Source organism: Dendrobium catenatum, unplaced genomic scaffold (assembly GCF_001605985.2).
Source record: "Dendrobium catenatum unplaced genomic scaffold, ASM160598v2 fragScaff_scaffold_231, whole genome shotgun sequence".
NCBI lineage: Eukaryota > Viridiplantae > Streptophyta > Magnoliopsida > Asparagales > Orchidaceae > Dendrobium > Dendrobium catenatum.
In genome coordinates this window covers 10,251,079-10,274,960 of record NW_021318693.1, presented here as the reverse complement: position 1 = coordinate 10,274,960, position 23,882 = coordinate 10,251,079, and the positions used below count along the sequence as shown (strand labels likewise).

General features: G+C 33.2%; 1 protein-coding gene across 2 annotated transcripts in view; it reads right to left on the bottom strand.

The window, feature by feature from the left end:
• Positions 1–17,727, bottom strand: part of LOC110109384 (E3 ubiquitin-protein ligase PRT1) — a 67,089-nt gene extending 49,362 nt beyond the window's left edge. For both annotated transcript variants that reach the window (XM_020840437.2, XM_020840438.2), the window contains exons 1-3: positions 17,559–17,727; positions 7,916–7,944; positions 7,656–7,835 (exon numbers count right to left, since the gene is read on the bottom strand). In XM_020840437.2, coding sequence (XP_020696096.1) covers positions 7,656–7,835; positions 7,916–7,944; positions 17,559–17,617 — 268 coding nt within the window. In that variant the 5' untranslated portion in view covers positions 17,618–17,727. The remainder of the gene's footprint in view (positions 1–7,655; positions 7,836–7,915; positions 7,945–17,558) is intronic.
• Positions 17,728–23,882: the final 6,155 nt, after the last annotated feature.

Below are 23,882 nucleotides of genomic sequence, written 5' to 3'. Positions count from 1 at the left end.
TAATTATATTTATCCTTAATTAATTATAATTAATTAAGATTATTAACTATAATTATTATAATTAACTGATATGATTAATTATAATTAACTTTCAATTAATTATAATTAATTAATATCAATTAAATTTAAATAATTATAATTAATAAATAATAATTAACTATAATTAAAAGAGTATTAATTAAAACTAATTATAATTAATTATAATTAATTATAATTATTTAATTAAAATTAATTATTAATTAATTATTATAATTAATTAAAAATGATTATAATTAAAACTAATTATAGCTAATTAATATTTAACCAAAATTAAACTTAATCAAATACCCTCTTCTCCCTCTCTATCTCTCGGGTTCGGCTATGGATAGGCCGAAGAAGCGCGTAAAGGGAGAAAGTTACCTTTCACAGCAAGCGAGCTCTTGCAGCTACTCCCGATCAAAATGGAGTAACTTCCGATCCAGCGGCAAGGGAACTCGTCGAAGGAGGTAGGCCGTCGATCTCTCCCTCCCTTCCTCTCTCTCTCTCTCTCTCTCTCTCTCTCTCTCTCTCTCTCTCTCTCTCTCTCTGGATCGGCACGAGCAGGGCTCGGTATAGAGGAAGAAGGATCGGGTGGAGAGGAGTCGGGCTGAGCAGTGGTTTCACGTGGAGATCGGGATGGGGTCGGAGGTTTGGGATCGTAGCAGTGGCGGGAGCTCGATCGTGTGGGAGAGGAGGTCGTGGAAGCAGAGAGCGTCGAAGGAGTGGAGGTATCGGGGGAGAGCAAGAGCGGAATGAGCGTGGAAGAGCAGAAGCAGTCGAAGCCTTGGCTTCGTTCGGTATTTAACGACACAAAAATGGTACACTCCCACGGAAGTTCTGCAGGAATCACGGAGAAGCGATGCTAGCGGTGCCGAACAGTCAAGTAACGGGATTTCTTGCAGAATTTCGGGACTACGTGGAAAAAAATTTTTATTTTGATTTTCTGTCTTTTTCTTTTGTTGATTTTTGTTCGTTATCTGATGGTTCAACAAGCGGATTGTTGAATTCAATAAGAAAAGAGGAAATGAAGGGATTTAGGTTGAATGAGGAGTTTGATAAATGTGTGTATAAAAGAAAAAAAAACAGGACCTAAAAGAACAAACTCCTAATAAAATGAGATATTCAAAAGATGCATAAGAAATAGTAAAAAAGTTTATATATTTGTAAACTCATATTTGATAGGTTTATAATAGCATTAATTTCATTTTATTCCAGTGTATCTTGTATAAATTGTTGATTCATTGAGTAATAATTATAAAAGAAATGAATGATAGTGGAAAAGTGAAATAAGTCATATATTGAGAATATGCCCGCATAAGTAAAGGTGAAAGATCTAACGAGATAAGCATATACTCTTGAAATTCAAAAAGTTAAGAATTCGGACCCAACGTTGAATGAGATAGCAGCTTTAATTCTAAAAGTTAAGAATTCATACCCGACCTTGAATTAGAAAGCTGAAATGATGCGAAAGCTTATAGCCATCATATGACTTGTATAAATGGATTGAACATGAAATAAGAAAGTGATGTTATATATTCTTATAATCAGTATGGAATTTATATACGTTTTAAATCAATTGTCAAAATGGTGTTATTATTTCTTATGGATTACTTGTGTATTTCATTGAGCTCTAGCTCATTAACAGTGATTGTACTGCTGGAAAAGAAAAGGAGCTAGTGGGATAGTAATCATAACAGTTGACTACTCTTTTGTGTACATACACTTTTTGGGTGTATAAAGGGATCTGAGTGGGAGATGTACATACTTTTGGATATTCAAAAAAAATTAAAAAAAATTTAGTAAAACTTTGTATTTCAATTGAAATGAGCATTCTTATTTGAGGTATATTACGTATGCTTCCTATTATGAAGTATAAAGCTTGGTATTATGATATTCCTAATAGACTACTTCTTACTCCTTGATTCTGATAAAGATATTTCATAATAGGTGTTAGTTAGGAGTTCTGTTCAAATTCTCCTTCTATGTTACACGCTCGATTGATTGGGGGGTCAAAATAAGGTGTGACATCCCCCACCATCAATTCGATTGAACGCAATAAAAACGACAGATTATGAACACCGTGCAATGCAAAACCATGCAACCATCGCCTGTTTTATGAAGCAAACTATGCCAACACATTTGAAACTTCGAAAATATCTGCAATATACACCCATATTAACTATCCACTGCACAAAAGCACAACTCAATATTTATCTATGTGCGAGGCGACGACAAAAAATTTGAGACCCGCAAAAAATTAAAAAAAAAAAAGTTTTAGAATGTCAATACACATTTCAATTTCAATTTGTTTTAAATTTTAATTAAACTTTTAAATATAAATTCTCGTAAGCCTCAAAACCCCGTAAAACACAGATCTGAACACTACGACACTCCTCCCAAGTCCATACAACCTTTATTGCCTATCCCATCCCTGTTTAAACAAAAAAGGACCATTGGTTTTCTTCCTCCTTTTGCTCCGACCCAATTTCTCTGAACCCTCAGCGACAAGGAAGTGGGGAAGCATCGATAGGAGTCTGCTAGTGATGGCTTCAACGTTGCTATCAACATGTGAAGGATAGAAGTTTGTGAGACTCTAAAAGCTATAAAATATTAGCATGGCCTCTTTTTAAAATGAAATATCCTTTTTTTTTTTAAGATGACTCCTAAATAACAGTATTCCATAGAGTAGAACTTCACATATTAAGTTCCTAAGAGAGAGAGCTAAAGGTGTTAGCCATAAAAGCTAGAAGGTTATCAAGCAAATGTTGCCAAAGATAAGAATAGAAAGATGGTTTAGAGCCATTGAGTCTACTTCGAAATTTTCATGACTTTTGTCAAGCAGCAAGAATGCAAAATGTCCCTAGAACTTATAAATATATGAAAGGTGGCTAAAAACCCTTAATTTTGCTTTGAGATTTACACTTATGTTGTTGAGTGGTAGGTGGCTACACAGCGAGAATTCTTTTCAATTTATATAAAACAACTAATACACAAAAGAAAATGATTTACTTTAATTTACTATTTAATTATATATTTATATTATTTTGAAGCATCACTCGTGCTATTATCATTACTCAATGGCAATTTAGTTATGTTTAGGGCTACAAATGAACTGAGCGGAGTATGTGTGTATTCATATTTGAGATTGTTTATTATTAGCTTATTCAAGCTTGGTTCAAACTCAATTCGAACTTTTTTGCTTGTGTTCAAGCTTGGTTCATTTAAAAGAATAGATGTTCATCTTTGTAATGTGTTTGGTTCATATTCAGTTCGTTTATGCTTATCGAGCTTTAAACAAATGAGTCTTATCGAGACTACTAATAAACAATCACCTAGAACCTATTCGCAAATAGATATAGGGAGAATTTTCGATATACCAAACGAGTCCGTTCACGAACAAACAAGCTCATAAAATTATTCTTCTTATAAACAAGCTTATTCATGCATACTGTAAGCAAAAAATACTGCAAACATGAATAAACACCAACTGCTTATGAATAAATTCATTATATTAAAATAGTGTAACATAAAAAATTAAATATTTTTTATATAATAAGAATACTTTATTTTAATAAAAATAAATTTATGTGAAAATATACAAAATAAAGATTTAAATAAGCTTATTAACATGCTTCTTATTGAGCTTATTCATGAGTTTTGATTGATATTGTTCATGCGCATAAACAAGCCGAACACATGGATGTTCATATTTGTTTATTTAACAATCAAGTATTTTAAAAATTGTTCAAAATTGTTTGATTACTTAAACAAGCAATCATGAAGCTGTAATCGAGTGGAGTCATTAGTAGCTTGTGGAACGCTCGGTTCTTTTGCAGCCCTAGTTATGTTCATTTTTCAAACATTTTTTCTCTCAAATTAAATGTATTTGATCTTACTAAAAAAAAAAAGTTAGGCATCCAATGAGTCTTCCTTTAACTAGTGCTATAAAAAAGTCCACCTAAACTGAAAAAAAAAAAAAAAACTATTCTTCCTTTAACTAATTCTATAAAAAAGTCCACCTAAACTGAAAAACAAAAAACTACACACAAAGAATTGATCCAATGTAGTTTGAGTGCAATTTAGTTTCAGTTTTTTATTTAATTTGTATAAATCAATTGATTTAGTTTAATTTGGGTTAAGTCAAATAAAATTGTACTGAAGCTGTGGAAATCCTGCATTGTCATCTACCATGATAGCTGCCTCATGCTTTGATTACTACCTATGTCTGCCAGCACCAAGTTGTAATTGACCCTACATTCAAATCTAGCATCCAGTTGCTGCCATCTAGTTGCAGTACCTGCTGCAAGCACCTGCTTATCCACCAGCTCGCATCCAGCCCTTCGCCAGGCTACACAGCCCCTCCTGGTTGTCCTCCAGCACTGAATTCTCCTTATTGTCATGCCTATGGCAACCATCCTCCAGTCCTTTGACACTTAATGGGAAGGGATTTATTTCCTACCATGCTTTATTATAAACTGATCAGGCAAATCACCATCTTATTTCTTCCCTCATTTATATGGCCGGTTATAGCCTTAGGTAATTACCTTGTTGCCTATTCTAGGAGTGCTAATATCTCCTATAAATTGTGTAGCCTTTCAGCCATTGTGAATATGAAAAATATGTAGTATTATTCTGATATTGTTCAACATCATATCAAAGACTCGCTTCTACGTAATTCATCCTTCTCCATTCTCTATCCTCCATACTTGTCTATATTTCACATCCTCTAAGAATTCTAAGTTTTCCTCATCTTTCCTCTACAATTTTTTTGAAGAAGCCTTGATGATGGTTATGAAATCATCTCAGAAATAAGATCCCCTTGTGGTACCACCTACTGCATAAAACAAGATTCCATGAAAACATTGGTATCAAATAAACCTTCTCCAAGTCTTCCATTATTAGATTTACCATGGCGATCAAAAGTCTAAGTAACCCCAAGTAATTTTTTTCTCTTTCTAAATTGAGATTTACAAGATAAAGTCCACATGACAATTTCTTTCGTATTTGAGAGAGAGTAATACAAACCAAATCTATAGACTCAAGAAATCTCCGTATGTTTTTAAACAATCACCAAAAGCATTTTTCGACAGATTTACCATAGTGATTAAAAGGCATTGCTACTCTAAATAACAATATGAGCACAATTTATTCACCAACAAAACATCAGAAGGTAAAACTTTTATCCTGAACCTATATACTGATGAAATCACCTTGACAAAAAATCATGAAGAAGAAATGTACAGGATGAAAGGTGTCCAAACTGTAGAATCTGAAATCAACTTTAGTTTATTGAAAATTTTCTTAGGCACTAAAATAATAAGACAAGCAAAGGGGTATTCAGTATTCACCTTGCAACAGGAATACATTTAGACTTACTAAAAGAAATTAGAACGCTTTGGGGTAAACCAACTAGCATAACAATGATCCATTAAAAAAATTAGAACAAGAAAGATGCTACCTTAGTTGACAAAGAAAGATACCTACAGTTAATAGGGAAACTTATCTATATATCTCACACAAGATCTTTTTTTTTTTTTTTTTTTTTTTTTTTTTTTTTTTTGTTAATATTGTTAATCAATTTATAAATAAACCCCATAAAGAAGAAGCTTGATGTTGCATATAGGATACTAAGATATATTAAAAAGACACCTAAAAAGTATTATTCTTCAAGAAGGGGTCTAACACAGGTATTGAAATATGCACTTATGTTGACTTGGTAGGATTTGTAACTGATCTTCAATCAACATATGGTTATTGCTCATTTATATGATAACATTTAGCTATGCATAGAAGCAAAAAAAAATAGCATGCAGTAGCTCGAAGAAGTGCTAAAGTATAATTCAGGGCTATAGCCAATGAAATTATTAAAGTACATAGCTTAAACACCTTCTCGAAGATTTTAAATTTTCCACTATAAAACCTATGATAATGAAATTGATACACATTTTATATTAGCATTGGTAAGAATCTTGTTCACCGTGATCGAACCAAGTATATATTGAAATTGATACACATTTTATAAAAGAAAATTTTTATCAAGGAATCATCCAAATTAATTACACTCCAACAAAACTTGAGACTGTTAATATCCTTACTGAAGCTGTTGATCAATCTCAATTTGACAACCTTACATCCAAATTAGGAATGATCAACATATATTTCTAGCTTGAGGAGAAATGTGAAAATCTTATCATGCCATTTACAATGATAGCTGCCTCCTACATTGATCACTCCCTGCATCTGTCAGAACAAAGCCACAACTGTATATGCGTTTAAATCACGCATCAGCTCCTGCCAGCTAGCTACAGAGCCTCTCTGTCCACCAGCTAGCATGCAACTCTCCACCAGGCTGCAGGGCCTCAGCTGGCTGTTCGCCAACCCTAATTCTCCCTATTATCACGCTAAAGGAAGCTTCTTTCTTCCAGTCCTTTGATTCCTAATGGGAAGGGATTTATTTATTGAATTACTATCATCATTTATTATAAATTGATTAGGCAAATTTCCTTATATCTTCCCATATTTATGTGGTCAGTTATGGCCTTATGTAATTACATTGCTGTCTAAAGGAGGCCTATTTTTTTTTTTTTTTTTAAGGAGGCCTATTTAATTGTTTTCTAACACTAACTAAAATCAAAATCGAACTGAATGGTTCAAGAGTACAATCATTGTCAGCTCATTCTAATTTTCCAACTTCCATGATCACTTTGATTTGATTTCTAGTAATAGTGGACTTAAAATCAAAGTGAACCAGGCCCATACCTGCTCCCTTGTGTATTTAAGATGGTCATGTTAAATGTTTTGGCTTTTGTTTCTTATTAATATAATGAAGGTGACCATGTTATCTTGGGTCCTAATTATTAAAGATCCAGTCAAAGTAGAATGCCTTGTTGATCGTGCTTAATCGAGGAATCTCAAATTTAATTTATTCTATGCCCAAATAATAAATTAATATATGAACAACCATAGATTTGTTCAACCATAATTTAAATAAAATACTTTAAAATAGAACAACCTAAACAATATGAAAAAGATATTTATTGTTTGATAATTTAGTATTATATTTAAATGATTTAAAAATATAGGATATCAAAATATTTAACTTTGTATACCTTCTTATTCAATTTATCAGCTACTATTAAAAAATCATTTTACGCACAAGTCATAGATAAGTGTGACAAATATAAATTATAAATCTAGGAAGAATGAAATAAATAAAGATACGATAGGAGTGCCAAGTTTTGAAGTTAAGGTAGAGATATATAGACTATATGATTTGGTATAAAATGGAGGGAAAATCCTAACGTGGGTGGATAGATATGTGGAAGGATTAGGAACAAAAATGATAGAAAAAACATAACTTAATTAGAAGTTTTAATATGAATAAAAAATAAAGTTAACATCTCATACAACACTTAACAAGAATAAAAAAAAAAAGATACAGCCAACTCCAAATAGTTGGGATAGAACCATTGAATGATAGTATCAAACGTGTCAGTTTATTAAAAATCTAAGCCACGATTAATATTTTGTAATCGACGGAAAATTAGAGGTCCAATATCACAAGACAAAGTCTTAAATAAAAAACTCATAAGGTAAAGGACATCGACACAGTTATATTTGAAAGATCAGCAAGATACCTAGGACTTCTTTTTCCCTTCGTTTATATGCTACAGGTTCCATTTTCGAGACCAAAAGGTGAAGCAGCTGGCATATGCTAGGGAAATGAATGTAGGGCTGCCTGCATATAGCACAATGGGATGCTCGGAAGACATGCATAGCCTTATGCACGCACCAAAAGCATGACATATGACCACATGCTGAACAAGAAAAAACGTTTATTAATCTGCTGAAGAAGACATCATCCACTGAAGTTAAATCATCCGAAATACTTTCATACCAAGAACAACAGGCTTGAAGAGTAGATCCCTGTAATGGCAAAAAGACAACATTAGAGAATAGAGGATTAAGAAAATATGAGATGACTTGCAAATAATTTCTACAGCTATATATATATATATATATATAAATATAAAGAGAGAGAGAGAGAGAGAGAGAGAAAGAGATAGGCAAAAATTAAAAATAAAATGAAGCATTTTAAACTGCACAAGCTCATAAAGAATTAATACTTTCCACCTTAAATTTTGAGAATGATTTAATCCATACGTTGCGCTTCCAGTCATTTTTGGTCATAAATTATTGGGAGACCTTTTCCACCAAATATTTGGACATTGGAAACTACTACCATAAAAACTGTTAACAGCAAAGGTTTCAAAAAACACATTTAGAAGAGGCTCGTTATACCTCCTATAGTTTATGAAGCCATTTTCAACCATTGGACTACCTCCATGATTAGGAGAAATTATTATGTGCAAAATCCGGACGTAGCTCTTCGTCTAAATTCCAATCCGTGGTTGAAACGTATTTTTTTGGGTCAATTTATTTTGTACAGCCACTTGGATTTTTTTAATAACACGTGACCCAACGACCCGGCCAAGCTATTTTAGTTTGCGCTCCTTTTGAGAAAACCCCGTGACTGGTTCCCAAAGTTTAGGGTTTTCACCGAATAAAACTTTTCCGCGAATCATCCCAAAATTTTGAAGGAACCGATTAAGACGATGGAGACAGCTGTGGGCTCCGAAAATTCGGCCCCGGCCTCCGCTCGCGCTTTTCTTTCGGCGAGGGAGTTTTAACTGAATAAGTTTCGAGGTAAATTTTGGAAGGCAGATGGGTTTGTAGATAAGACACTACCCAGAGATTTCGCCCTCATTTTGCGAGGACTTTATGATCTGAGTTCGGGTTTCCTATAGGCGCAAGCCCCTATAGTTAATTACCCCTCCCGATCACGAGAGAGAACTTTCGATTAAGGCTAGTCATCAATCAGATTTGTATAGAGATACGTGCATCTGGCATATAGTAGCAGCAATGGATACGGAATTTTGGAAATCTGAAGATTTGGGTGTTGAGAATTTGAAGGTTCATATATTTGGAATTTGGTTTGAAAGATTTGAGAAATTTGATATTTAAAATTGGAATTTTCACCATCTGGAACTTAAAGCGGATGGTGGGGGAATGGATGATAGACCCGATCAAGATCCCATGGTTCCGTCGTCCCGGGCCATCATGGTCCCTGGTCTACTTAGTCAGAGGAGGTAGTCGACCCAACCTGACAGAAGGATCCTTGTCGGCAGCCATGGGTTACTTCGTCCAAGGGGACCTTGTAGACATGGGATGGATGTTTGCCTAAGGGGACAAATTTGAATCCACCTTAGCTAACAGAGAGCTTTGTGCCCTATCGATCATATCCTATTGATTCATATCTCAAGGATTTAACGCCATTAAGGAACGTATCGGTTGAGATCTGCATTCAACACGGCCATCATCGGGGTGTTTGGGGTCATTTCTCTTTATGGATTGAACCTCGTCAACTATGTTGGGCTGTCGACAGAGGATTGGGTTTCGTAAGCTTTATGCCCTTGATAGTGAATTCTCATTGTTATAGGCATTGAAGGCCTAATATGAATGTATTAAAACAAATATACCGGTCACCATCACCGTATACTTGTTTGATTGTTCGAACCCTGTCAACTTCTATTGATCCGTATAGAAGGATCGGGTTCAAACTTGAATTCACTTGTTGACCCGCGCAGCATCCCTAGACGTCACGTGTGTACTAATAATACGCTCGTCGGGGCCCATGCGGGTGTTTGGGGGCATTTTATAATTATTTGTTGAACCTTGTCGACTCCCATTTACTTGCTTAGGAGGATTGGGTTTAAATTTATTTACTTGCGCAGCATTCCTAGACGTTACGTGTGTACCAATAAAACGCTCATCGGGGCCCTTGCAGGTATTTGATTGCTTTTACCCTTTTTAGTGTACCTATGTGTATACAAACTACGGTGCACGTGCGGGGGTAATTTGAAATCATTTGTAGACAATCTTTCACAGTAGCATGTAGAAACTTGTGCTTGGTCCGTAGTCCTTATGTATTTTGCTTGTGGGATACACATTGAATACATAGTAGAGTAGCTTATAGGAGCATGTTGATTTACCACCCTTGCCTTTAGATGATATCTCATATGCATATATATGCTCGCAGATAACTTATTACTTATGAAACACGTCTGTTATCACTGATTGTAAGGATTTTTGTATCTTCATGTCTTTACTTATATGCATATTACTGCACTTTCCAAATCATCACCAGTGAGTAATTTATCATTAGAACTCCTTTGGGTTTGTTTGTGGATAGCACGTTAGATACACAGGGATTTTCTGTAGTAACTCGTAGGAGCTCCTATGCTTGTATCTCTTTGTTACACTTGTTGTATATCTTTCATACTCTCTTAATGAGTGTATTAATGTACTTGTTGTAATTGCCTTATTCTTTCAAAAGCATAAGTATTATGAATGTTGTGTATCGACCGTCACCATTCATCTGTGAAATGTTCATTCAGGATCTCATAAATTTTTCTTGAAGTTGTGCCGACCAATCATGTCTCATACAACATTCCATATCATTGATTATGATAACTTATGCATCAACTTGCGTTGAATGTAATAGGATCACTTTTAACTTTCAAATTGACATATCTTTAATGAACAAGTACCCTCATCTAGAATTCCTTCTCTGTAGCATTTGCAAATCGATTCAGTGAAGAGATCATCACATTATTGCATGCTTCATTCATGTACTTGGGGATGCCCAAGTTCATTATAAATCATTGGCCTTCATTTGCAAACTCATCTTGATCATTTGCCACTTAAATGTTCTCCATGTATTCCTTACACATGCTTGTGGGTGAGTTATACTTGTTAGCATTTTTACTTCAAGTGACATAATCGTTATGAATGAGTTATAACATTGAGAAAGTCTTTGTGTTATGATTTTCAAGCAAGTTATGTTGAAATCCACAAGTCTTTGTACATTTGCTTGCATGGTTGACACTTGCTATCATTTTGATGGTCCGATCCACTGCTTAGTGACTTATGTCATGCCCCTCTATATGAATTATCCATTTGGTCTTGATTGAGAACCCATGATTGTCAATTAGTGTTTGCATATCACAAATGATCATTTGCTATTTGATTGCACTTCCACTTGATTTTTGCTTGCATGTTGATCACACTTGGATGCCCTCCTTCATGAGTCCCCTATTTCATTGATTGATGCTTATTTGAACAATACAAAGTTTGGCTCAACTCAAATGCTTCATTCAGATCCAAGTTCTTTAAAATTCATATTCCTTGCTTCAAGCTTAAGCTTATGAGTTTAATTCTAGTTCAATGTGCAAGGTCAAATTGAAGTTAGACCTTTCTTACATCAAGTTCATTTCAACCTTGGTTCTTTCTGTAGCTCAAATCAAGTCCCCTGTTGTCATTCGAGCTCAAGACCATGTTCTAACTCAAGTCTTCATTGGAGTTCATTTGCAAGTTCAAGCCTTATGATTTGATTCAAGTCATTTGCGCTTGAATGTTCAATATCAAGTCCACTGTGATACTTGTAGAGTTCAATCAAGTTCTTACTTGAGTCCAGTTCAATTTTATTTGAAGTTCAAGTTCAAGTGCCATTCAAATTGAGTCCAACTCCTCTGTTATTTTTCTGATTTGAGTTCACTTAAATCATTTATTGCAAGTCCATACTCACTCGAGTTCAAGTTCATGTTCAATTTCATTTCAAATATTTTTATAGTTCATTTTGTGTCCAAATACAAGCCCGAGTCCTCTGCTTCAGTTCAGGTTCAAGTCTGAATCATAGTTCATTTTTAGTTCAAGTCCTTGTCCTTTTGGACAAAATTTCGGCAGCCTCCCGACGTCTCCCCGTTTAGGGGAAAAACCAAGAGGCCGCCTACCCGCCACGTCAACAAAGACGTGCACGGTTGGTGTTGGTGAGACACCGCGGCGGTTGTATTTTTGTTTTTCTCCCACCACGCGCAATAAAAGCGTGTATGTGGTTTTAAAAAGCATTTTTTAAAAGCAATTTTGATTTCCCCCTGCTCGGAGGTACTTATGAGCGACCCCGTCTCGCCGTAGGTGCCGCACCAGGGTCCCATCCCACCACGCGCACCAAAGGCGTGCTTGGGGCGGTTTTCCGGTTTGTCACAAACGTTGAAGCAGAGTTTTGAGTTTAGAAAATTTCATACCTTCGCGGGGTTGTCGTGGTTGGCAAATGGATCGAGGGGTCACTCGCCTACCTCGTCGTAGGTGTCGCACCGGGGTCCCATCCCACCACGCACACCAAAGACGTGCTTGGGGCGGTTTTCCGGTTCGACACGTAAGCCGAGGTAATAGAGTGGAGGGATCTTTTTTTTTAATTCATAATTAATTATAAATCATATATAATTAATTATATTTGACATATAATTAATTATATTCAATTCATAATTAATTATAAACTAAAATGTATAATTTATAATTAATGATAAATTAATTATAATTAATATATAATTAACTATTTAAAATTAATTATAAATTTATTAGATTTATTTTATCATTAAATTAAGAAAAATATAATTAATTATATTTAATCTATAATTAATTTTTTTTAATTTTCAAATTAATCATAACTTAATTAGTGATTTAATTTATGATTAATCAAAAACTAATTAAAATTATTTATTTAATATACAATTAATTATTAATTTAAATTATTATAAATAAATCATTTTTAATTTATAATTTTGATAAACTAATTATAATTAATATTATAATTAATTTAACTTAATTATAAATTAAAATAAGATTAAGCTTAATCTTATAAACAGAGAGTTTAAGTCTCTTAAACTCTCTGTTTAAGAGACTTGGCCGAAGAAGCACGTGAAAAGTGGCCGACTACCTTCACAGCCAACGAGCTCCTGGTTGCTGCCTCCGATCAAGACAGGAAGGGAACGTCGATCGAAGGAGTGAAGTCGCTCAACAACAAGGGAGGTAGGGGAATCTCTCTCTCTCTCTCTCTCTCTCTCTCTCTCTCTCTCTCTCTCTCTCTCTCTCTCTCTCTCTGTGTGTGTGCTTGGGTCGGCACAGGTAGTCGGCAAGGGAGCTGGGGTCGGGTGAGAGGATCGAAGACTGGGTCTTCTGATCAAATAAAGAGGAGTTGGAGGCGGCAGGGTTTGGATGGAGATAGAGGGAGATCGATAGTGGAGATGGGTCGACGGGAGCAGGCGCTGGAGATCGAGAGTAATTGATGGGATGTGGAGTTGGAAGAGCAGAGGTATCGGAAGTGAGGGAGTGGAGCGAGGCAGCGAGACGCGAATGAGAAGGGCTTCGGTCGCATTTTATAGACGCGAAAAGGGCGAGGATCAAGGCCGTCGTCGCAGGTTTCACGGGAAAGTGACGCGAACGGCGCCGAATCCAGCGAGATTCACGGAGGGCATCAGCAGACTTCGTGGATCCGCCGTGTATAAGGTATGTGTATGCAGGATTTTTTTTTTTCTTCTACACAGAGGTTAACAACAGCTTTGGATGACGTTAAATTCCATGATGAGATGATATGTTCACAGGTCGCGAAGGCTAAAAACTTTCAGATAAGAAGAACGGGAAGTTTACAGGATAGTGCAGAGATGCCAAGGTTGGATGAATGGGAAGTCAATTTGGTGGGAGGAGCTGTAGGTTTAAACTTATCGGTAAATTTGTAGGGATTAGTATGTATGCTTCAATTTTATTCTTATGAAGAATGCCTCAAAAATAGAAAAGACATGATTTTTTTTTTCATTTTTGAAAGTTTCCGAAGTTCAATTAGAAATATTGAAACAATATGTGACATTTTTGCTTAGATACATGGTACTCAATGATTTATGTGGTGTCTTTCCACTTTTCAATGCATTCTGCACTTGTACACTATTTATGTTTTTTTAATCTTTTGGAAAATCTTCTGCTCCGCATACAACCTATGTATTAATTCCTTTTGTACACATTGTGTACAGTGCAAAAGCTTGTACACACTGCATACAAAAATCTTGTACACATTGTGTACAAGACTTGTACAAAATGTGCATAAGGTTGTACACAGTTTGTAGAACAACCTTATACACAGATTGTACACACTGTATACAATTTGTTCATTATGTGCAAAGAGAATTATTACAAAATGTTATACACACACTTGCGGATTGTTTCTCTTAATATTTTTTCCATTCTATCAAAGAGTGTGTACAAGTCTAATTAGTCTAATTTTTATGAGTTATTTGAATTTTTATTATCTTAGTAAGAGTATTTGTTTTTGTGATCAAAAATTTGGGGCCCTCCCTCTCCCAAATTTTTTGATTGCATCAGCATATATGCACATAATGCTCGTGTAGACCTCATTTTTGTATGGGTCGATTTACCTAAGTTCATTCCTTAGGACCTAGGTTTTCATAGCCCAATGTAGACGTCGCCTTTAGGATTCCCCTTAGGTAGATACCCAATAACGTAGCACTGTCTCGGCCTGCCTTGTAATTCAACCCAAATCCAATTTAATTCTAAATGTAATAATCTAATCGAATGTCTTTGAGTTGATAGGGCTCGATTGGAGTTCAATTTAAACGTTCGATAGACATTGTACAACCTATCTCGGGCTAATTGGAGTTAATTGGATATCAAATAAAGTCACTTGAAGTCAATCAAAAATTAAATTCATCAAATTTGACATTAATTGAACCTATTTGACATTAATTGAACCTAATTTGATCAAATCGGCATTAATGCAATCAAAATTACTCAATTTCAACGTGATTTGAATTAAATCGGCATTAATCAAAACGAGTCGACACAAATTGGCGCGATACCGAGTTAAATCCACTTGATTCGAGTTCAATTTAACAGCGGCAGCTTCGATTAGCCCAATCGACTCGTTTGGAACCAATCAGAATAGAATCAGCATCAATTGGATTAAAAGAAACAATATGAATCATTTCACATTTTTAATTTAATCAAATTCATTTGAATTCATCTATTATTGCAAATATTTCATCTCAAACCAGCTAGACTTATGCAAAATTTATTTAATAAAGGATTTTCCTTTGGATTTGTTTAAATTAAGGGTAAAATGGTTATCCATCCCTCTCGATTCCATGATATTTCAGATGAAAAGAGAGAAGTTATGCCGCACAAAGTAGTTCATGCGATCAAGCAGATGCATATGTTCAATTCGAATAAAAATAAGGAAAAAAAAAAAAGAGGCGGCAAAGGCTGGATTTCGATCAGATCAACGATTGCTTTAGTTCCAAGAATCCTTCAGTTTGAATAAAAAAGAGGCAGACCCTAACATCGCAACACATGATATTGCAATCAATCTACATTTGTTTTTGTCAATATGTGGCATTTGATTCTCTGGCTTCAAGGATATAAAACTATTACGAATAACTCATTATTAGCGGTTAAATAATATTTGTAATTCAATGTACAATTTCTTCAACTTTTGGATTTAAATTATTTGATTAAACGAAAGGAATGAAAACTTTCAGGCGAGGTTATCTCCTTATAAAAGGATAAGGCTCTTCATCCACAAGTCTCTATTTGGCGCTCTTCATCCACAAGTTCTCTATATTTTCAGTTTCTCTGTTCCCATTTATGGGGCACAATCTGCAAGACTCCTTTGTGCTCTTAGTTTTGTGACCATATTAGTATCCAAGTACTTTATTATGTTGTGATTCCTCGACAATACTGCAGCTTTCTTTTGTGACATCCTTATTTCATGGGTTTATGATTATTATGTGATCTTCTTTTTCTATATAAAAAAAACTAATTAGTAGTTAAATAAAACTTCTAATTGGTTGAGCAATTCCTTATAATTCTAATATTAAGTTATTTGATTAAGTGAGAGGCTTGACAACTTTCGAGAGAGGTTATCTCCTAGTAAAAGCATGAGACTTGCATTTCTAATGAATTCTTTCTCATCTTCTTTATTTTTTCTTTCCCTCTTCCTTCTTTTTCTTATGTTTTTGTTAAAATTATATTATATTTAGTTAGATTAACTAGAATATAAATTTTGTACAAATGCATAAATTTCAAGAACACGCATAAATTTGTAGATCCTTAATTTCTAGATGAAGGCCATAGGTCTTTGGTCTTAATTTATTTAAATCGTGTTTAAGATTAATAGCCAGTATCCTGTGGAATTTGCATGTTTGTTGCATTATTTTCGAAGCGGTAATAGTTGTTTATTCGCAATTATTTTTGTACTATAATGTTTCTTCATTGCCAAATAGAACATGAAATCGTCTTGTGGGTTGAAGGGGTAATCCCATGAACTGGACGAGTCAGTGTTGTATGAAATTGTGCGTTGAGCCATCATCTACCAATACTTACACTACAGTTATGGCAAGTTCACCTCTAATGTCTACTATAGCATGGATTTTTGGAGGATTTCAGCACCTTCAGCAACATCGTATTTTTGTTCAAGCACTTCCTTGATCATTTCTGCAAACATATTTCCTTCGCAAACATGGTTGAGGTTAAATTTATCATCACAGTGATAGCAATGCCATTTTTTCTGGTTTTTCCAACATTTCAAATATCATTAATGCTTGATTGCTAGATAGGGTCAGTTCGCATTGGTTGCTGAAGTGGATGCTCTAGATGGAGTTGGCAGCTAGCTAGAAGTGCCAAGGTAGAACCAAATTAGGAGTAATTGGGTCGGTTTGTTCAATTTTGGAATCACTGACTTTGTCCTTTATCAGTTTTATCAAGACAGCAACTTGATCATAAAACTTTAGACATTAAATGCAAATCTCTTTGATAATCACCATTTTAGCCCAGATTCTAAGGCACTTGATAAAAACAATTCATCAATGATAGTGGCTTTGTTGGATAATTGTTCAAATTACAGTTGGTATTCTAATGTGGTAGTAATTTGGGTGAGTTTAGCTAAATTCACCTTGCAAGTCACAGCATTTTGACAGGCAAAAATGCGTCTGCAACGAATTGAATCGTCACAAGTTAATAAACATTTTGTCTTTTTCTTTGAATCCAGTGATACTATTCTTCTACGGGACCATCCGTGTGGAAGTATGGTAAAGTTATCTTATCTTCGTCATTGAGCTAGTGAAATCCACCAATTGCTGCATCTAATATATCGGTGTTTCTAGATTTCATGAGTTAATTGCCAACATGAATTTGATCAGGAAGACATCATATTAGCAAGGCTCAGTATGAATCTTCTCTGAGCACCAAATATGACAAATAATCAAATAACTGATGTCCATCAAGCAGATGCTTCATTGTTCAAAAACAAATTTTCATAGACAGAAAATTAGAACAACAGAAGAACTCATTCTACAGTTAGTTCCACCCAATACCAGGATTTACTAAATCGGGGATTTAAGGTAAAAAAAGACAAGAAACGGGATTTAAGATTCTGTAAGATTTAAAATGGTCGTTTGTACCGCTAGGCATGATTTAACATAAATATTGCCACCGAACAGCCCCTAAAAAAATTACAGGAAATCAAAAAAGAAGTAAACAAAAAGTATCGAAAGAGCACAGCTGCACATGGATCAATGTATATATGTTAAAATGTCTAAACAAATTCGGCGGAGACTAGTTCGAGAACAGAGACTTACAGGCATACGCAGCATTGGAAAGAGGGGTGATAAGAGCTTTCTAGGGTTTCTTCTTCCATCAAGCTAATCAATGATACAGGACACGACGAATTTTGTTCAGTCCTCGCTGCCAGCGAAAGGAGAGCGAAGGGGAAGACCGGTTGTATATCAAGATTACAGGAAAATTTAGCCGTGCAATTACATATTAATATGCATGCCTTGAGTATTTATAATATTCTTCCGTATTTTTTAAAATTAATCAAAAATACAAAAATTCATGATTTTTTTTTTTTTTTGCATATATTTTTTTGCTTCATATTTTCAATGATTTGATGGGGTCACACACAAATATACATACTTGATAGTTCAAAAAAATAATATCAAGCTTAATTTTGTAAAGAGAAAATTGATTTATATATATATATATATATATATATATATATATATATATATTATTAATTTCATTTATGATGAAAATATCCCCATTATATAAAAAGTTATTCAATAGTTCCACTTCCTAGTACATTTTCGAGGAGCAAAGCTAGAAATTTTTATTAGTGTGGGTGCAAATTAATGATTTTTCAAATATTCTTAAATTTTTTTATATGATTTCTATTGTTAGCTCATAATAAACTAATATTTTAAGCTTCAAAGAATATCAATATTTATTTTAATAAATTATTAAATTTTACACAAATTATGATTATCTTATTTCATTTAAAATATTTAGGTGTTATATAAAAAAAAAATAGCATCAATATTAGACCGTGGGAAGAAATGAATTACCACACCACATACTTTAAATTTATTTGATTCATCTTCGAATATTGATCAAACCTTGATTACATGTTAGTACTTTCAAACAAGGTTCAAAAAAATGTTCAAAGAATGTTCAAACAATATTTGAAGATGGTTCTTACATGGTTCAAGCAAGGTTCAAAGATGGTTTTATTTGTCTAATTATTTTATTTTAAATTGTTCAATTTAGTCAAAGGGTATTTTTTATTTAAGTTTTCAATGATTTGCAATTTTGTTATTTGAATCTTATAAATTTGGGATTCATTTTTCAGTAAAAGATTTTAAAGAATACTTTGTGAAGAATATTCACCATACAATGAGCCTTACCTATTAAAGCATCATAAACTCACTTACCTATTAAAGCATCATAAACATAATAAGTTGTGCGCTTTACTCAATAGGTGAACTATCAATTTACAATGTCTCAAGAAAAATTAAGTGTCTTTAATAAATTTTAGGGTTTAAAACTTTTATTAAGGGGTTGTGAATGAAATTTTTATTTTAAGTTTAATTTTCTTTATTTTGTTTAATCATTTATTAAAGTTATAAAACAAGCTCATTATAATTCAAAAAAGAATTCTCCTTTAATCTACGAGATCATAGGAGGATTCGGTTCAAATTTTATATTTTTTAAATTTGCAATAAATTCTTATGATTTTAAAGTTTTGGTCATTTTGGAACCATATTATTTGAAAAATCAATTGAGGTTTGGTTCTACTTCAAATCTCAGTAAGAAAGTTTGGAGGTGTGTAATAAATTATTCATCTATGTTCAGTATGAGGCATTGAACCATTGGTATGAAGAGAGTTTCTTAAACCCCCTTAGATAAATGCTCTATTTTGCTTATTTAACTCTCTCAATTTGGTGAATTTAGTATGATACTTTCTAATGTTTGTGAATATGACCATAAGACGAGTAAATTCTTTCCTCTCAAAATTTATTCTGATCCTCGTACCATACTTAAGCAACCACCTAAAATATTTTTGTAAAACATAGGCATAATAAATAATATTAATAAACTTGAAATCAAAAAATTTAAGTAATGCCAAATAAATATCATAAGCTAAAAAATCTCCAATGATCCAAAGCAATATACCTCTAAGGAGAGGTTGAGATGTCATATGTGAGGACACATTCTTCGCATAAGAACTTGGGATAATCAATTAACAATTGTAAAAAATATCAATTTTTTATTTTGGATTATGTGATTTATATATTATAAGTGTTAAGAACATGTACGGGGTAGTCATACACATCTCTAGTGAAAAGTTGTATGATATTAGTATAATTGGACAACAAGAATATGTTGAAGCTGTCTAATTGTATAGAGTAAAACCATCAGTACATAATTCCAATTTTATGTTACATGGATTAACAACAAATGAAGTATGCATTTGATCAAAATATTTTCACGCTTAAGCATCTGATGGATGAGAAAGAACACCACAAAGTGTTAATTTCTCCTTATGTCATCTCATATTATATGTTGAACTCATTGATGCATAGAGCCACTGAAGTCATGGAACAATTAGTAAATAAAATAAATAGGAATTTGAAACATATTTCTTTTAACGATGTTATTTACCCGAGTTTAGTTTAAACCGATGTGCATTGCTGGTGTGACAATAAACTTCTTTCGCATCATTCTTATAGTATAATATACATCTATTTATAAAATAATCAAATTTTGTAACGGTGATTCATCAACTATTTTTAAATCTAATTTCTTTGTTCGATATAAATCTGCATGAATTAAATTATTTATTGGATTTTCTTTATTGAGAAGACCAATTATGAAGTAATTTAAACATCCATGATGAATATTATATTCAGTTTTGATACTTGGTATCCAAACCGCAACTAATAATTCTGAATGATTTTTATAACCATCCTAAATTGCTTTTTGAGCGTCATATAGTAATTCAAAGAATTTTTTAATTTCTAGGTTTGGTGGTTCTTTCATGTTGGTCCTTAAATTAGGACCTACTGCATCAAAAATAAGTTCTTCATATAGTGTACTCATTTGATCTTCATCAACTATTTTTAAAAGCTGTAGATGAAACGACATGAGTATCTCTATGTGGCTCATACTCGCCATATGAGGTCCAAATCTAGTATCCTGGAACAAATTCTCTACAATATAAATCAACATTTACATCATGATATTAAGGAATGCTTGATTTTTTTTGCTTCGATCATGGACATCTAACTATTTCATCTGACTTAAACGAAGGTAGTTGAGATATGACTAAAATAAAAGTCTCAACTCTCTCCTTAAATTCATCTAATAATCCTCTTCGACCCGGCACTAATCTATTATACATCAAATATATCTCTTCTTAGATAATCATTTGGACGTTAAAGCAAATATTTGTTACATAGTTGTGAAATGAATTATTAGAAACGATACAACCTTAAATCTTGTTTAAAATTTAATAAAGAAATATCATTTCTAATATTTTCAGCCAAGTCTTTTTAGGTCTAACTCTACCTTTCTTAATATAAGTCAAATCTAATACCTCTAGTTTCCTAACCGGGTCATCGAAAGGCCGCCATTTTAAGTTACCAAACCATCTAAGGTGACTTATCTCTGCAAAACTTAACTTAGTATTATGCTTTTCTTTTAATGGCCAATATTCGGCAATATAAAGCATTGTAGGTCTCACCACCATCTTATAGACTTTTTCCTTAAGTTTGAGGGGGACTTTTCTATCACTTAATAATCCTGATGCATTCCTCTACTTCAACCATCCAACTTGAATTATGTTGATAACCCACATCTATTTTAGCTTCACACTGAACAATAGATCCAATATATCTAAAATGTGTACTCTTGTTAAAAACTTGATTACCCAAAGTCACAATCCCCTCATTAGGTGTATTACTACTAAAATTATACTCCACATACTCAGTTTTAGATCTACTCAAGAGAAAATCTTTAGACTCTAAGGTTGACCTCCATAATTTAAGTCTACCTGCAACTCCCTCTCTAGTCTTATCAATAAGAAGAATATCATCAGCAAAAAGTATAAAACTAAGCTACATCCTCTTGTAAATGTCTATTGAGAACATCCATGACTAAAACAAAATGATATAGGCTTAAGGCTTTCTCAAAATCAACCTTTAGACTCAAAGTTTGACCTCCGTAATTCAAGTTTATCTTTAACTCCCTCTCTAGTATTACCAACAAGAAGAATATTAACAAAAAAAAGTGTAAACCAAGGTAAATCTTTTTGCAAACATCTAGTGAGAGCATCCATGACTAAAGAAAAAAATAAGGAGATGCATGGAGATCACCTTCGGTTAGGGCAGGTAAACATGAGTGAGGGCATCGGGCAAGGGCACAGGCAGAGTTAAGCTCGCCAACATTCTCTTCACAAATCGAACAAGCACGAGTTCGGAGTTTAGCGAGGGAAAGAGTGTTCTCTGGACGAAATAAAATGAGCTAGGTGAAGAAATGAGGAAGAAGGGAGGGGGTTCAATTTTAGGGGCATTTCCGATGGTTTTTCCGGCAGTTTTAATCATCGAATAATTTTCACTTAAAAATGGCAGCTAAACTATTAGTAAATGGTGTCATGAAAAGAGAATACTTGCGGTAATTTTGGCTGTCATTTGACCGTCAAAAATTCTGGTGGTATTATATTTAGTATCTGCAGTACAACCGCCAATTAATAGCCACGGTCAAATTGTCGGTATTCAATGAATTTCCTGTAGTGTTGAATGATGTTTAGTGTCTCATGATATATGCTATTTGTACCGGTCCCTAGTATCAATCAATCATTATGTTCTTATCATACAATCAATTTCATTCAGATATATCATTTAATCGTTCTTGTCAATCTATTAGCTATATAATTATGCAATAGTGTTAGAATTCATATTCAATACTTATAAGCAATAATCAAAATCAATATTCATAAGGTCAATGTTTATATAATATAAAAAATGAGTATCAACAATCACTAATAGTAACTAATAATCAATAGTAGGAATCAATAATCAATATTATATCAAATATTAAGATGAGGGTATCTTATATCTTGCTTTTACACTTATGACTCTCAATTAGTCGCCCCTTATGACTCTCAAATAGTGTACTCATTACAATTTATCTTGAATCATGCGGATCAGTGGCCTCGGCTCCTTATCTCTAATCAGTGTCCGGCTCCTTATGACTCCCATAAGTGAATTAGTAAATTGTGAGGTTATAACGTGGGGTTTATCCTTTCAGTTATATAAGTATCACTTCTCAATATTACATTCTAGTTCATATTAATCCTATCAGTCATTGTTGTACCTAAAATTTAATATTATTTTATCAAATCTCCATACATCTCTTTCAACCCAATTCAAAATACCTTTCCCTGTTCATTTTACATAAAAAATTCTATACACATAATTAATAGGTGAATGTATAAAAAAATTAAATCATATTATTTAGAATGATCAAATCTATAACTTATCAAAAGTTACATAATAAAAACTTACAAATAATGAATTTTTAGCATATTTGGATTGATTAAATCTGTAGAAATAAAAATCATTGATAATAGAAGTAATAAGGGTAGTTATTTTTAATGAATAGAATAATTTTCATAAAAAAATGATGAATGAAAATCACTAAAAGACCTCTCTCTGCCTGTCTCTCTCCTTTCCCTTCTCGTTCTATTCTTCTATTATTTCTTCTTGGGCAAGCAATGAAATGAGGGAGGTGTGGGGAAAATTGAACGTATCCCAAATACTCATTTTTCTTATTATAACCGCCGTGTATGTATATTCTAGCACGCAAATAGGGGGGCAATTGATACAGCATCAATAACCATAAAACTTACACACACAAAAAATCAACTCATCTACAAATATAAAAGATAATTATTATTAGCGCATTAATTATTAAAACAAGACACAATAAATGTGTAAAACAAAGACAAAGTTGGAGCAAAATAAAATATGTGTTACAAACCTATCCCTTGAATGTGCATATTTAATGTATATTTATGTTGTTGTAAGCTGTAAGAAATTGTGCATATTTATTATCATGACAGAAAAGTATTCAACATGGTTGTGTGTGTGTGTGTGTGTGTGTGTATATATATATATATGATTTGTTTATTTATTTATGTATATATAATTTAATGCACAATATTTTTTTAAATTAAAAGAACTTATCATTATGTTTTCATTATATTATTTCTTATGGCATTAATGGATCAAGAGCTAAGGGCAACTATGATGTTAGTAAAGATGATCATTAATATTTGAAACTCAAATCATAAGACTTTATAGACCAAACCATTAGCAAACATTAAATAATCCTTTAAAGTAAATGTAAAAAAAAAAAAGTAAAAATTCTAATTCCATACAAATTATAATAGGAAAAGAAGTAGAATGGCTATCTATACAACTAACAAATTAAATGTTACATCGATCGAAACATTTATATTATCCAGTGTAAGATTTAAGAACAACAGTAATCCTTACAAAATTAATTGGGATAATAAGACATCCTATATTGTGACCACTATGTGACTAGTTTTCATTAAGCTA